The 17700-nt window shown below is 36.4% G+C and overlaps 1 protein-coding gene across 1 annotated transcript; it reads left to right on the forward strand.

Moving 5' to 3' along the window:
* The first annotated feature begins 4054 nt into the window (after window positions 1–4054).
* On the forward strand, window positions 4055–15382 carry LOC117431217 (sideroflexin-1). The gene is made up of 11 exons (XM_058996918.1): window positions 4055–4166; window positions 9033–9204; window positions 9585–9755; window positions 10129–10227; window positions 10347–10422; window positions 11025–11110; window positions 11728–11855; window positions 12692–12741; window positions 13230–13279; window positions 13609–13656; window positions 14109–15382. Exons 2-11 carry the CDS (start codon window positions 9041–9043, stop codon window positions 14203–14205), a joined length of 969 nt encoding a protein of 322 aa, XP_058852901.1. The 5' UTR covers window positions 4055–4166; window positions 9033–9040; the 3' UTR covers window positions 14206–15382.
* The last annotated feature ends 2318 nt before the right edge of the window (window positions 15383–17700 follow it).

A 17700-nucleotide genomic window follows, 5' to 3' on the forward strand; every position in this document is an offset into this window, starting at 1 on the left:
AATGTTCCCTAATAGCTCCCTACCGGCTTGCTAAGCTTTTCGTTTTTTGCAACTAGAATTTGTTCCGGTTTAGAGTCCGCATTCGAAAATTGAGGACCCTTATGCACAGATTGTGTTTGTCCACCTGTCCGTCTGTCACGCTCTACATGCTGAACACGATAACTGTCTTCACCAAACATGTAGCATACACACCTAGCCTCCTATAGAAATGTTTTTTTTTTCTGTTCTGACTCTATTTCAAATGTTACATGACGTATAGTTTAGTTCAATTCGTTATTTTTATTCTAGGTTTCAGCAAAGCCAAAACACTATAAATAATGTAGTATTTCCTATACTTTGCACAGATCATACAGTGTTGTATTATTCTCCTGCGAGCAAATCTATAACTGTGACTTTGAAAAATGTCAGTCCTGCTCAGAGAAAGTGATATAAAACGTGTATTGCAAAACATGCATTTTTACTGTATTTGGGAGTTGGGGCGCTATTTCAAAGTTGAAATCTTCAAAAAAAAAAAAAAAAAAGAAAGAAAAAAAAGAAAGAAAGTACTTAAGGTAGGTCATGATTCTGCCTTTACCTTTTTTTCAGCATCGCAGTCACAGATATACAGTTGCCATTAGAGACGTGTTTTAGCCAAGTTTTGTAATTTAAAAGACGACACGCTTTCACAGAATAGGAGAAACATTGACATCTAGCGTTTAAAAGGAGGAATTGCTAACATTTGAATCTACCCAAATGAAAAATGTACACCGACAGGGAAAACGTTAGCTTTTGAAAAGTCATGTATCTACAGATGCAACACGCTAGTAGTAAACATGTGTCTGCATTCCCTTCTTCAAGTCCAGCCTATGAAAAACACCATTGTCATGTTACCAAATTCTGTTTGCCTCTATATCTTATATTAATCTCAATATTAATAGCAATGCGTCCAAATCGTGATCAGATGTAGGGGTCTATTTAATTGATCTAAACAGTGACTTATCTAAATACTACTGCGGTTTAAAGCCGGGCCCTCCCTGGCGGTTTATATATTTAAGAGACTTGCAAGCACGGTTAAAAGTTTGATTTGCATAACCTTATTTTAATGAAATAAACACTATTGGATGAGCCACTATTTGCATCAACTGAAGAGACTTCATCATGTGTCTGCAGCAACAACCCTCCCCTATTCCCAACACAGTACAGGGTGGGTGGGATAGTGGATTATGGGCATTTCAGCAATGTGTAGTGCATGGGAACCACATGCAGTTGCTGGTTTTTCATAGCACCTGCTGTACACTTAACACATGCTAGTGCTGATATAGACAGAGTCTATGCAGTTTGGCTCAGTAATTCCGTTGACTGGGAGCTTGAGCGTATAATCGTTTTTGCAGATTTCTTTACTGTGTTGATGACCTCTGTTAATGTTGTGTAAAACATTGAAACGAACGCAATCTGTCTTGTTTTTTTTTTGACATTTGCATAGGGTAGTCCTGCAGTGCCATCTAGTGGATGCTGTGTTTAATAGATATGACTGGAATCATTTAAATGACTGTGATGTCATAATGAAATAATACTCAATGATGATATTCACATTTACAGAACAATGTAAAATGGCCATGATCTGCCACCCTTTCCGTCGTAATGTTACTGTATACTTACCAGAGCAGGGGTGTCAAACTCAATTCCTGGAGGGCAGCAGTGTCTTCTGGCTTTCCTTCCACCTGAGTTTTCAGTTAATTAATTGGTCTGATTATCTGATTAATTGCACGACTTTAACACTTCTCTCCAGGCCTCAAAATGTTTTGTAGGTAGTGTACCTTTAATCAAGTGCATTTTTTCAATCGTCAACTGCGAAAGTATTAAACATGTCCAACCGAATAATTACAAATAATTAATTGAAAGCTTAAGTTGAAATGAAAACCAGAAGACCCTGCTGCCCTCAAGGAACTGAGTTTAACACCCCTGTACTAGAGGGAGGACAGGAAACAAGAATCAAGCCCTTTAACTTAGAATTAAAACATCAATCTTAGAGCTTTCTCTAAAGCAACAGTTGTGCTTACTCCAGCACATAACTGAATTAGGCTGAAAAATACCCATTCCTTTTTTGGGAAGTCAAAAACAAATACTCATGGCACTTTATAAACAGGTTGCTCTGAAGCTTTCTGAACCCCCTCAATGAAGATCTCCGAGGCTTGTCAATGTAACAGACAGTGTTGTTTGGTGCTCTCCTGTTACTGACACTACTTAACCCAGCATGTGAGATGACGCAAAGGGGAAAGAGCTCAAAAATGTTAGAGTTGGAGTTGGGCCAGTTTGTAGCCGTCCTCCATCTGTTCCACATGCATGAAGAAAGATCTAACTGCCATCTGCATCAAAGGACAAACATGTTCTAAAGCTTGTTGCCATTCCTGTTCTTGTAATCTGCTTTAAAAAATAAGAGGAAAAAAAAAGCTTGGCAGCAAACAGAACATATGAATGCTGAACAATGGTAGGCCGAGGCCGTATTGTGACTTTTTGAATAATTCATTTTGTTATATATTTGTGGTACTTATTCATATTCCTCACTTCACAGAGTCCAGCCTGTGTTCCTGTAATGTTAGCCCATTAATCATGTCTATGACTTGGTTACAGCTCCTGAATGCTGGAGGAGTTGAAGCTACTTGTGATTCATGACGACGTTAGAAAACGTGGAAGCACCCGATAAATAATACTGTGTGCTGGTTAAAATAAAATGTATAAGAATGTTAACTATCATACTCAAAATATCAAAGACTCGGGTGAGCTTTATATTGCTGTTCTTTTCAAAATATAGATGCAATCTACATCTTATAGAATTCTACTAGAAATGAGCTGAAACAGTGGAGCAAGCAATTTAATTAAATAGGTGTTATATAGAGAAGAGACTCTGTGCAGTAACAGTCCATTTCACTTGACATAGGTCTTATTGCAGGCTGGGCAAGTGCTATTAAAAAGTTACTGAAACCGTCCACAAAACCTGTCATAATGCTCTTTAATAACCCTTTAATAATAAACCAGTCCTCAGTGCTATTCAGTATTGAGCCTCTCTCCGTCCTCGGAGCAGTCAGAGTGCCAGGTGTGTTGTGATGGACTAATGGTACAGTCCCTGGGGGCTCAACTGAAAAAACCATTAAGATCTGAACCCTTCTGCTTAATCGACTGAGCTACAAAGCCTGCAACATTTAACTATGTAGGGAAGTAAAAATCTGCATGTTATATTTGAAACTATTAGTTACAATTGTCTTGAAGATCACCCATGACAGTATGCCCTTAATGCTAGAAAATGTCTCGCTTGTATGCTTTCCTGCAGCTCTTCTGTAGCATCGCACTTGAAACCTGGCATTGGTAGTATAGGAAAAGCAGCATGAGATTTGAAAATGCCCTTCAAGGATAACACACACTTTTCTTTTGTCAGCTTGTCCTACTTCAGCGCAAGGACCTATGGTCTTCATTCAGGAAGGACTGCAGCACTGCATGTTGTTATCCCAATACAAACAACGTTACCAAGTTTCAAGTGCAATGCTACAAAAAAATAAATGTAGACAAGTGTCAAATGATTGTTTTTCATTTTGTCGCATGGTGACAATTAATCCACAAACGACGAATAACTCAGAAACTGCAACAATAACGCATTACCATTGCAAAAACAGGGTTTAAGTGCTGGGTGTTTCAATTCATGTTCGCCCCTGCCTATACCTTATGAAATGCCTTCTACCACTGTGATAATTCAAGCAATGACCAGATCTAGAATACCCACAATACCTCAAATTCATTTTTTTTTATTTATTTTTTTTGAGAGAGAGAAACAGCGTGAATGTGTAAAATGTGATTTAACCCTCAGTTGAAAAGAAAACAAGAAACCGTATGTTGGTTATATAAAAATAATACAAATGGGTTTCAGCGGCAGGCGTATGTCATCCTCTTGGATCTCCTTTTCCACTCTTTGGATGCAGATTCCTACAGAGGTATGCCTTGCTTACTGGTTTATGATGGAAGCACAGTGTGACGACACACTGTGTGATGAGCTACAGTAGCGCGCTCTGCTGCCCCCCTCCCTCTCTGTAGTGCGCAATCTCTTCCGGTTGAAAATCTGCTCGCTTCTCCACTCACCAGCACCGGTGGCGGACTGTTAAGATTTAGAAGGCAGAACGATTGGAAAGCCGCACACAGTGAGTATTTTATAACGAAACAATATACGTTTCCCCCTGTATTGATGTTTAGGTAGTAATTAAATAGGTTATGTGTTTATGAACGTAATGCAGTACGAGGTGCTGTGCAAGCAGTATGTATCAGACTGGTAGTGGGTATGTGGCAATATGGCAAGCGAAACATCTGGACTGATGCTTTCTGTACATTACAATTTTACATGCAAATATATACTTTGTGTTACTATTTGATAGAGTAATTGTAGCCATTGCCTAACATGTCTTCTGTCTACTATATATATATATATATATATATATATATATATATATATATATATATATATATATATATATATATATATATTCTCAAAGGTTAATAAGGTGTGCACTTTGAGTAACGAGATGTGCCCGATTTAAGAATTAAGGTTTTATCTTTTCAATGTATATATTTTTTAAAATTATACTATTATAATATATATATATATATATATATATATATATATATATATATATATATATATATATATTCTGTTTTGAATCTACATCCGTAATTTTGTTTAATTGTAACTGTTACTCATAGACAATAGATTTAGTACAGCCATTGTATAGATATTGAAGGTTAATGAACAGCAATGCAGCAACCAGCTTGTCGTTGTGTTGTTGCTAAAAACGACAGCAGACCAAAATAAAACAATTCAGTATGGTCAAGGTCCATTATTCATTAATGATTTATAACCGGTCTTGCTGAAGTCGAGTAGCTACACAGAACGTGTTGTATACATCTGACCTTTACACGTTCATTATCTGTCGAAGGGTATGGTATATAAATCACATAAAAACAGTGAATACTAATCCCCTCTGTTGATACATTTTGGAAATATTACACGGATTAATACGAGTCATAGTCTGTGCTTTTTTAAAGACGGTGCTGACAGGAAGAGGTAGATGATTGTTGATGCAGTGTCACTTCAGATCGGGAAGGATTACGCAATGCACGGATTAAAATAACTGCATGTGTGGTTTTAATTTACATAAATGAAATTAGTTTCCTCAGATGTAGGAAAGGTGTTTATTCTTTCACGTGCAGCTAAATGATCCAAGGGCATTGCATGCAGTATGATGACATCTCCGGGTAAATATTACACTAGTAAAGATGGCTGCAGGAAAGATTCTGTGAAGGGCGAAAACAGCAGCTTCCAGTATGAACAATAGCTTTCTGCAGTCACAGTTAGAATTAGGTTGGGATGGGTGCTTTTACTGGGGGGATCTCAAAGCATGCTTTGTTAATAACAGCAATTTAAATCGACATACCTGTGGTATTAAAACTAGCCGAGTAGAAGGCGTTCGCTGTACTACATGGGATCCCGTGGGAACAGCTACTAGAACTGCACATACATCAAAAACATGATTGTTTGCTTGTGTTATACCCAAAGTAATATTGACTGAACAAATAATTAAAACAGAATTCCCACTTCAACGCATTACTGCAATTCACCCATCAAGTCGTGCTTCTCTAAGATGTAAGGTTGTACTGTATTTCAAGTCTAACAGGAATTATTGGAGACACACAAATTATTTCAGGTTTAATTGACTTTTTAGGCAGACAGCAAGTCGGCACCATTCATATATAGAGACACAGACAGCCCTTCCCCACCCCAAAGCACGTCCACATATTACACAATAACACCGGAAGGGTAATAACAATTACAGGGTAATGCATTTAACAATATTGGAACTTTACAATAATTAATAATGAAACACAACAATAATAATTCTGCTTTCCCCTACCATATTTCTGGCTCCCAGCATCCTCTGCTACACATTTTAACCTAAGTGTAGAAAACTGGTTCTGAGCACGGCACTCCGCCAGCAGGTGGCAACGGCGAGTCAGTCCAGCCGTGCCCGTTACAATACATTAACTTTTAATAAACACGAGATAAGCTTTTTAGACTTTGTTACTCGATGCTAACTGATTTTTGAACTTCAGACAGTATCCAACATTTGCAATTGTGCCAATAAATGCTACTGTAACACTTAAAAAAAAAAAAAATACATTTATGAATATGTGTTACAGCATGTGGTTTACTCCAAATATTTAATTTTGTATAACAAGTAATTATTGCTGTGAAGTATTCTTACATCCAATGAAGCCCACATTGCTCTCTCTGTACTGGATGTCAGGGAAGCAGAATACTGCACTAGCTGTTTCCCAGTGTTGCCATACCATATGTGGCTACAGTGAACAAGCACACTGTTAATGACCTCCGTTATGGGAAGACAGAATGTGCAGTATTAGGAAGAACCCAGTTTTACTATTAAACCCATTAAATCAGTCAAGGATGGGCAGCTGCAGAATCAGTATTTAGATTACAAGGAGTTAATCTTGCATGCAGGGCTGCTTCTTGCATTCATCCAGACAGTGCCTGCAGTTTGCAACTCCCTTCAGGCAGATGCATTGAAAGCAAAAAAAATAAATTAAATAAGTAACACAGATTATGGTCCTGTATCGTCAAGAAAAATATCATGGCTCCCTGTGCGAATTGGTGAATCGGCACTCCTTGTGAAACACCCCTGGCTCTGCCTCTGTCTTATGATAACACCAACGGATAGCTGAGCCAGCACTGGTAGGAATATTTTAAAGGAAATAAGGCAATCATATTCTGTAAGTTATGCGTGAGGAAGAAAGTGTAGCTTTTAGCATTTGTTAGCCAATATCAGGAAGCAGTTGTTGTCCTTAAAGCGGTACTCCCTACCCTTTAAGTAATGCAGTACAACTGTTGTATTATTGTGGATACAGGAACTGTAAATGTCAGAGTATGTTGGACTGCATTGAAAAGCTGCAGTGTTCAATGTTGTGTATTGTACTGCAATTTGTTGGTGTTGGATATTTTAGAAGGGGTTGTAAGTTTAGAGCCTACACTGTTTTAAAGGGTTAAACAAATGGCATACATTTACAGTTCTTCTGTATTGTATTATCTGAAGTGACAGACGTAAGCAGTTGGCATTCCACTAAGTTCTGATTTGCTGACCCAAAGGCTTTTTGAGATGTAGGCATGTTGCACCAAGGAAAAATGTGAACCAATATTTAACTTCAAATGAAATGAAAATCGAGGTTGTAGAGATTAAAGCATAGAGCTTCTTTTGCTGTCCTTGAATACCTGCCTCATTGAGTCATTTGACGAGAGTCTGAGAGGTTCATTTCGGCAGTACAAAATCCACAATCTCCCGAGGACAGATATGAATTTCAGAATGTCAGATAATGACACTGGCAACGACTGCTCATTTAAAAAGGGATTGATTGATTCAATGAGCCAGTGAAACAGGCAGCATAATAAGAGACCAGGAGCTGGAAGACCTGGATCCAGATCATTCACCTCTATAAATAGACCCACAACAGGAAATCACTGATTCATGCTGCGGATTCAAAAAAAGCTGCTGTACAGCGCAGACTCTCTACTGCAGATTCACATCTGTTTTCAAAACCCAAATAATTGCTTTGCACTAATTATCCCTTGCATTGTTCTGTCAAAATGGCTCTATTTGTCTGGGTAATGAGCTGCTATAATTTTGTGTTCAGTAAAATAACTAAAATAGCTGCATGTAAAAACATGAAAAATGTTTGCAAAGCACATCAATAGTTTTGCATATTTGCACGCCATCGCTGAACAGCAATCAGCAACTTGATTAGTATACTAAAATATACTTTTCCTGTGGAAATAGATAATAATAATAATAATAATAATAATTGTATTAATGAAAAGTTTACTGTTTAAAGCAGGTCTACAAGCAGAGGCTTCACAGTTTTACCTGGTTATAAATAACTGATTTCCAAAGCAAGGGACACACACACACAATAGGAGTATTTTCCACCCTGGGATGGTGTGATTAAAAGACAGCACTGTGAAATACAGTATAAAGAGATTTCCATGAAACAGTTTAGGTAGGAATGTCAAGGGAAGGAATGTCTTATCTGGATAAGGGTTTTGGTTAGCGCAAGAATACAAAATGAACTGTTAAAGAATTGATAGTTATTCAAACACACAGCTACGTGGTATGTACTGTACTGTGCATCAGATCACATCTTCTGAGTATAACTTAATTTAAACTTGAAATGCCAGGCATTCTGTCATTAACCAAAGTGCTTTGTCTATTTCACTGTAAAATGATAGAACACGTTTAACGAGAGAACCGGAGTTCCAGGTGTACTCTTGCCAAGTTAGAATAAATGCAATGGAGTTTCTATACAGGACCGAACCTAAAGAGGACAACTAGGGTACTGCACGTGTCTACCTGTGTTTTGGTACAGATCTAGACACTCTAAGGAGATAAGGACAGAAGATAAGCTTATTAGCATTGGGCTTTGTACTGAACCCTGTACTGTAGTTAAAGCATAGTGCATGGAAGCCTTACTTCTACACAATATTTTTACTGGAGTAGTTAGTAAGCATGGCAGATGTAAATAATGATCTAAGCAGAAAAAATACAAAGACTCATACTAAACACGTCTAAAAGGATATTGAACAGATAAGAAATAAATATTAGAACAGTGTAGACAATCACCTTGCATTTCAAAAAGCACCTTTTAAATGTAGCGTAAAAAGTATCGTAAGGCTACACAATAGAAAATAGTAAACTACAGCTTATGGATAAGCCAGTCCTTACAGTACAAGCGATCTTTCTAAGCTTGCATAGCTTCTTAAGTATTTAAGCTGTTTAGATAATAGTATGAACTCTCATTACACTCCAGTTTTAGAAGGCAATAGTAATGCTTTATACTGTCTGTCATATTTTTCCAGCTCTTGATGTGCAATGATGACCCTCACAAGTGTTTCCTGAGGGTAATATTTCAATCATTTTCTACCAAAATATTTCATTTATTTTTTCCTTTAGAGATCAACATGTCTGCCGAACTGCCTAAAAATATTAATGTCAAGGAGCCCCGCTGGGATCAGGAGACGATGTCTGGAAGAGCAAAGCACTTTTTTACTGTAACAGACCCCAGGAATATTCTGTTAACCAACGAACAGCTGGACAATGCGAAAAAAATAATACACGATTACAGGTACGAAGTCCATTTGTGTACTGTGTCATACACCGCATGGGCAAACAAGAAATGGATATTTAGCTTTTAAACAGTTTACAGTATTAACTTAAATCCGCCCAAATGCATAAACCTGCAATATTGCCGACCTTCATTTTCCTCTGTTTTTTTGTTAAATCACCACTGGCAGAAAACAAAGGATTTAGATCTTTCACTGTTTATTGTTTACTGTTTATTAGAAGTGTCTTCATAAAAGCTGCATTCTCAAACAAAGCAAATTGTGGGCTCTTTTCATTTTACTCCAGATTATTGGAGCAGCTGTCAACAGTAAAGGTGACTGATGTGCTATCACAGAACTGTTCCCAAGGGACTAAGAAGTGTATTTGTTTTATTTTCTTGAGGCAAGGTTCTGTGTCCCCAGGCCTGACAGAAGATGAGCTCTGGAGGGCGAAGTACATCTACGACTCCGCCTTCCACCCGGATACCGGGGAAAAGATGATTCTGATTGGCAGAATGTCTGCCCAGGTGCCAATGAATATGACCATCACAGGATGTATGATGACCTTCTACAAGTGAGTATTAAACATGGAACATGTCCAAGGTAATGTAGTCCCTTCCATGAAACACAATCCTTTCCCAAGAACTGGCTTTTCAAACACGACTCTCCAGTTACAGACCGTAAAATCGTGCGAATAGCCATGTGAAATTAAGTTATGGATATGTGATTTTTCTGTGAGAATGCAGTTACTGCTTAGGTTGCATATTACTGCCACATGCCTATATCCAAGCATAATTATGGGACATTATGGGACCATTTTGTATGTAGTGTATGATTTTTAGGACTAGCTTTGAATACAGTATGTATCCACCAGTTGTAAGTAACATGGTTTAGTCTTGAATTATCACAAATGTATGCCTGTATTAAATATATATTATGTCCTTTAGGACAACCCCAGCGGTTATTTTATGGCAGTGGATTAACCAGTCTTTCAACGCAATAGTAAATTACACCAATAGGAGTGGAGATGCACCCCTTACTGTAAGGTAGGTTGACTTGTAGTCATGCAGTTCACCATTTGTGTCTCACATTATCTTTACTATTAACTTACCACCATGAAGTTGTGTGTGCACTTATAAATTTCATTGTCATCTTTTAATTCCAGTCAGCTCGGTACAGCCTATGTGTCTGCCACCACCGGTGCTGTTGCTACTGCTTTAGGACTTAATGCACTAACAAAGGTATTGATCCATGTAACTACTTTAGCTTTTTTTTTTTAAATTGACAGTTATTATGGTTTTATTTATTTACCTGGTACCAACCCTACAGTAGTTAAAGATCTCTGGCAAATAATATATCACTTTTATTTACACTGGTATAGCAAACTAAACAATGTATGGCACAGCAATGTTAGTAATAACAGACTAATATCTTTAGAATTATACTTATACATTTTAACATCATATTTTAATCCTGCCCAAAATATTGGTCTGACGTGAATTGTATAAAGTTATACATAGTCAATGTTCTGTACAAGAATAATGATCATTGTGTGAACTTACATGAGGATGATGATGTTGATATTCAGGCAGATATGTAATATTTATATATATATATAGAGAGAGAGAGAGAGAGAGAGAGAGAGAGAGAGAGAGAGAGAGAGAGAGAGAGAGAGAGAGAGAGAGAGAGAGAGAGAGAGAGAGAGAGAGAGAGAGAGAGAGAGAGAGAGAGAGAGAGAGAGATTGCACTCCGATGTTTTTTTTTTATTAGCAAGGCAAATGCTTTTTCAGAAACATCACTAAATATTGATCTGTGAAATCAGTAACTTTCTTCTCTTGCACAGCGTGTTTCACCACTTATTGGCCGTTTTGTTCCCTTTGCCGCTGTAGCTGCTGCTAACTGTATCAATATTCCACTAATGAGGCAAAGGTAAGGTGTGTAACAGTATTAATCAGATTTTGTTATACGAGTGAATATGATATGATCAGATTTAAAACAAAATAATGAAAAAAACATATGATCCAGTAACTGCTCTATTGTTACATATTCAGACTTAAGGGTATTATGCTTTGTCTGTTTTTAATTCTAAATTGAATTAATAATGTGATCTGTATTTTCCTTAATCTGTTGTTAATTAATACCACATTAGGTATACATTTTTGTTATTTCATTTTGTAGCGTTTTAATAGGCAAAGATACATTTAAGAAACTGCTGCTGGTGTTCTCCCTTATACAGTATTAGCAATGCAAGGGCTGGTCAAATTGCTCTGTGGGGGCAGCAGGTGTCATTACCATATCTCGTTATAACCAGTTCCACTTTATAAATGGGCTTAACAAGGGAACCCTGTGACTTGAAGTGCCTTTGCTAGAAGTGTCCCGAACAAACACAAACCTGGAAAATATGTATATATATATATATATATATATATATATATATATATATATATATATATATATATATATATATATATATATATATATTCATCTCTGTATTTGCATGGGCTTTTTGTGGACACTTGACTAAATCTCTTCCTTTGATATGTCAGGGAATTGAAATACGGTATTCCTGTCACAGATGAAAACGATAACCGGTTAGGAGAATCAACAAAAGCGGCCCAGCAAGCCATTACACAGGTGGTCATCTCCAGGATCCTGATGGCTGCCCCTGGCATGGGTCAGTATTGTGTCTTGAGGTGTACCTGAAGTTAATGAGATTTAATAATTGTCTTAAACCTACTGTACAGAAGGCACATGTGGGCGAGTATTTTAGTGGTCTTAATAGAGACACCTTTACAATAAACCTGATGCTGTTTCCCCCAGTGGTTATTAATTGACAACATTATTATGATCACTAAATATAGTAAAAAATACTGTGGCAACAATTTCTGTGATAGAAAAATGGCAATGTATTTTAGGATTGTGGTTTTATAGCTCATGAAATAATTCCATAAATCTTACTCATGTTGCACATTAGCTACATACAGTCGGTCTCAAATGTGCAGTTTTTAAATGAACACATGTTATAGCAAACAAGTATTCTCTTTTTTCTAAACAGACATCTGGTACTGCACTAGGTTATCGAACGTTCCAAATTGGCTTGCCTTGCCTTTTAAGGAAGTCAGTTACTGCTTATTTCACTGCAGTATTGTCTTCTGGGTCACAGCATGTTACTAGCTGAACACATTGTCAATCAATAAGGGAAGCAGCTGGTTGATTAATTGACTGGAAAGCCAGTGAAGTGGTGGGAAGAATACTGTGTATTTAAAAACACATGTGTTTCTTTCAAAACTGCACATTTTGAGACGTATATAATTAATGGATGTTCATGTCAGAGAAAATCTATGAGCCTATTTTTGTTTGCTGCAATTACATTAAAATAGACTCTAATTTCATGTTTGAGTGTTCCTGCAATTTTGATCCTTTTGTAGATTATTTTATTATACTGTATAAACAATATGCTTCAACAAACTTGAATAACCCTTTCGTAATGTATTTTCCCCTTCCTTCTAGCTATCCCACCTTTCATTATGAACACTTTGGAAAAGAGAGCCTTTTTAAAGGTACATTAATTGTACATAAGATAGTTTTTTTTTAAAACATCGCCCTATATATCTTATAACAAATTTAAAGTGCAGAATGGGCCTTGAGTTAAAAAGGGAAGTTGAAGTTAAAATGTGAAACTTTTATGTTTTAATGATGTATTGAATAAAGGAGTGACTGCCTCAGGTCTAACACCTTTACACCCCTTTACTGGATTAAGAATGTATCATCGGGCAGCAGTGTGGAGTAGTGGTTAGGGCTTTGGACTCTTAACCGGAGGGTCGTGGGTTTAGTCCCTGGTAGGGGACACTGCTGCTGTACCCTTGAGCAAGGTACTTTACCTAGATTGCTCCAGTAAAAACCCAACTATATAAATGGGTAATTGTATGTAAAAAAAATAATGTGATATCTTGTAACAATTGTAAGTCGCTCTGGATAAGGGCGTCTGCTAAGAAATAAATAATAATAATAATAATAAAATAATAATTGTTTCTCTTAATGCTCACAGAGATTTCCATGGATGAATGCCCCGATCCAGGTGGGACTGGTTGGCTTCTGGTGAGTAACCGTTCCTCATGTCTTGTGCTGTATTAGACTGAAGTAGACTGTATGGAGGGTTTGGTTTAACTTGGTTAGAATGTGAATTATATACTGCCTGTAGCCCTTGGGACAACCTCTAAAACAAGATGTTGTGTTTAAAACGTCCATCCTGCTCTATTAACAAATACATGAGTACATTCAACAACAAGGGCCCTTGCCTTGTGTTTATGTCAAGAATGCAAAATATGCCATTTTCTTTCTTCCTTTCTTTCTTTTATTCTATGTTCTTAAGAGTAGGATTTTCATCAGAGTTGGTGTAATTTTGTCACATGTATTATATTTTGCAGTTTGGTGTTCGCAACTCCCCTGTGTTGTGCGTTGTTTCCACAAAAGAGGTAGGTGAACTTCATCCTTTTGTGAAATGAAATCATGAATTAACATGTATGTAAAAGAAAATTGCACATTTCTAATAAGGTAAATTGTTGAGTGTGCTTTGGAGACCACTTTGAAAGAGCTAAGTGAAGATGCCCTACTAACCAGAAAAAATGAACACAAATCACCCAGAATCACTTACTTATTTGGATGTGGCTGTTGTGAATAAACTACAACAATATTACGGTGACTCTACAGATTATAAATATTAATGATATAATTGTGTATTTATTATTTTAGGTACTATACCTTAACTGCTCTACTATAAATTATTTCCAATAACTTTTTCTACCATCTTGTCAGATCCCTTGTAAATGCAATGTAAAATATATCTCTGGGGTCTTTAATCCAGGTTGAAATAAATAAGTTCTAAGTAATGATAAAGTGCTAAGTTGTATTCTTTGGCTTTATGCAGCTCCATATTAGTGAGCCGCTTGGAGCCTGAACTACAAGAGAAGATCAGAAAGACAAACCCTGGTGTGGAACGTGTCTACTTCAACAAAGGACTGTAAACACAAGGCCATTTCAGACTCCACAGACTACATGCGAAGAACGCAGCTTGTTAGGAATTTTCAGTCTGTGTGCCAAAGTTTGATTATCATTATTTTTCCTTAAAGGTTTTACCCAGTGTGTCTTTTTAATGTGTTCACTGTTTTAAAACACATGTTACATATCAAACCCATGAAGGTTTCAATTGTTTAGCAATGGCAAAGAACTGAAGTTAGACACACCGTATTGTCATTCATTGTTTACTAATATCTTACTTGCCAAAAAGAAGCCATGAAACTGAAAGGTCCTTTAGTTTTATATTTAACTAACCTATTGCAACCAAAAAAAAAAAAAAAAAGAAATTTATTACAAAATGCTTTATTTCAGAATCTTTCTTTTCAAATTTGTTTTAGAAGTGCATATTTGTTAAATAAACTAATTGCCAATGAATCCAAATCTGTTTAAACACAGCCCTTTAGTAAAAGATTAAAAGATATTACTGAGTTTTAGGGGATGGCAAAATTTGAGTTTAATGTTAATGATGGACAACAATTTACAGCGTCTGTGGTCAGAAATGCTGAAAATTACTAAAGGAAGACAGTCACACCTTCGTGCCAGTGGTATACTGATTACAACAACATTATTAAGCACAAGCTACAATGCATGCACACACAAACTACCAATGGCACTGAGTACCAGTCTTTATTATTATAATTATTAATAAGGTGCTGAAAAGACTGTTTATGATTTAGCCGAAATGGTTCCTAAAATTTTAAGACTTGGTCTGCCTTCTCTTATTGCATCTCTAATTTCACCGTGCAAGAATCAAATAGATTGTGCCACGTCAAAATCAGTGATAAGTTTCTTTGACCGAAGCTTTTGACCTTTTGCATTGAACAGCCCTAAATGATGACAGTTTCACTGTAATAGAACAGTTACCAAGATCAAGGTGTGACAACAGCAGCAACATATTTCAGGAGAATTTTTTTTATTATTATTTTGCCAGGATGTGCAATAATAGATACAAATCTAGAAAAATAAACGGTTCTATTTAAATATGGTTTACAATAAATATGTGATGTAGAGATTTCAATACAGGTTTTAAATTGGTAGTGGAATGTCTTGACAGTGTTTCGTTGTTATTGGAGGTGTTGTATTGTGTAGATTAACTGGAAGAAATAAAGATACATTTTCACTGGATCATTTTGGTTTTGGTATTATTTCACATTCTCTGGATTGTCTTACATTGTACACTGTTTGGAATAATGCACCATTACACCTTATATTAAACACAATACAGTAATTCCACTTTATATGATTTATTCTATAAATGCAGATTGACAGATGCTGTAAGATCCCTGGCTACACTATTCAGCTCATTTAAGAAAGTGATAAGCAGCTGGTTTCACAGACTCATATTAGCACTAGTCTTGGATTTCCTTACCTAAAGTAACAAAGTAATCCAAGGTTAGTGCTAATTGGGGTCTGTGATACTGGTCAGTAGTGTATTGCATACCAATTCTTAAAAACTGCCAACAATTAAACCATTAAATGAAAAACAGTAATAAAGAATATGTTGAAAACAGCAATTAAAAAAAGAGATTTTTAAAAAATGTGCTTTTATGTCCCAAGCTGGCTTTATTTTGGATGCCTATTTTTAATTCGCTGTCTCACATTTTTTAACTAAGCCTTGCCCCCTCACCCCTTACAGCACTCTTTGAAGTGAAATCTAATGATATCCCCTCTCGAAGGCCCAGGCTGATACACCGGCCTTTTCAACATTGCTGGCCAGACGCCTCATTTTGCTTAATTGGAAGCAGTCTGCCCCACCCTCCTTTGCTCAATGGATCAGAGCTGTTACACAACATCTTCAACTAGAAAAAATAAAATACACAATTAGAGATTCAACTGATACATTTTATATAGCTCGACAACCATTCCTAAACTACTACGAGGGATTCAAAATCTCCTCTCACCCTTAACCTCCCTCAAGCAGCCTCACTAAATTCTTACATAAAGAACTGGCTGACCTAGAACAGGGCACTTTTTTTTCCTCTCCCACCCCCTTTATTACACCTTATTATTTGCGCTGTTAGGTTTGTTTTCTTATTGTTTACTTTTTTGTTCATTTAATGTAATCCTGCGTTTTTACTGTCTTCTGTGTAAAGTATTTTGTCAACTGTTAAATGTAAAAACTCAATAAAAAAAAAATATTTTTTTAAAAAAGTGCTTTTAATTGTTTAAAAAAGAGTATAAAACAATTGTCAATGAGTTGTGTGCAATACAGGAAATCTGTAAAATCAGTATACTCTCTGCTCTTATATACTTAAATATAAAATGCAAAAATGCATTGATCAGTTGACAAAAATCGAATTGTTCCATTGACAATGTATAAATGCCTTTGTGTGTGTTGTTTATTTTTTTTTTATTTTTGTATCCTGGATACAAATATGTATTAGCATTCACTTTCTTTTTGACATATCCGTTTAAAATGTACATCTTATAAACAAGCAACAAAACAATACTTGGCTTTTTTTCAGTTGCCAGTTGGCTGTTTGTGCTGGTTGAATACAGTAACTGTCAAATTAATCTCATGCATTTTTATAAAGCTTGCTTGTGTGATATAAATAGCACATCCAGACAGCAAAATAAATACATACATAAATAAAACACTAATCCTCAATATTACTGTTTGATTTATCTTAATAGCCTGTATCACTCCAGAGAATTAGTTGCTTGTGGTTAATTCTATACACTGCACAGCAGAACTGAAGCCTGATATGTCTATATGCACAATCTTGAGGTGAAAGCCAGGACAAAATGGCTTCAGTGAATATTCTACACAGTATACTGGTATAAATTCCAAAAATAATAATGGAAGTTACCTGTTACTGCCACCAGAGGGAGACGTCTTTCTATCTGTCTGTTTTGTGAAGTGCTGTTGATGTTAAATCCACTGCACCACTTAATACAGTATTCTCTCACATCAGCTAAGGAGAGACGAAAATGTGCTGATTCAACTGTTATTCTACAGTCGAGTTCAGTGTTCAGGTAGCCAAGCTTCTTCATGAACAAAAAAGGGATTGCCCTTTTCCATATGATTTGTGATCTTATGGCACTGCACTTACTGTACTGCACTATAGAAGTAGGTTGGCTGCTTGGTTAAATACAAATGCTGCTTCTTTCAGCAGCTCCCATGTTCCCTGTCCATAGCTTCATGCTCACTGGCACTCTGCCCTCGACCCATTCATCCTCATTTGCTCTTGGCATGTCTATACAATATTTCTGTATACCGTCCCTTATCCAGCCTTTTCACTTGGTCTCCAGCCTAGGCCTATTACCATCTTTTATTAAAGACAAGTAGTAGAGCTTAAATTAAAAAATGATAATTAAAGTCCTAATTAAAAATGATAATATTAATCAGACCTCTTTTCCCTTCGTCAATGTATTTGCTTCTTACAGGTGCATGAAAGAATTGACACGTTTTAGAAACCTCCTGTACAATTAGTTCCAAATCA

The sequence above is a fragment of the Acipenser ruthenus genome, chromosome 23, assembly GCF_902713425.1.
Source record: "Acipenser ruthenus chromosome 23, fAciRut3.2 maternal haplotype, whole genome shotgun sequence".
Lineage (NCBI taxonomy): Eukaryota > Metazoa > Chordata > Actinopteri > Acipenseriformes > Acipenseridae > Acipenser > Acipenser ruthenus.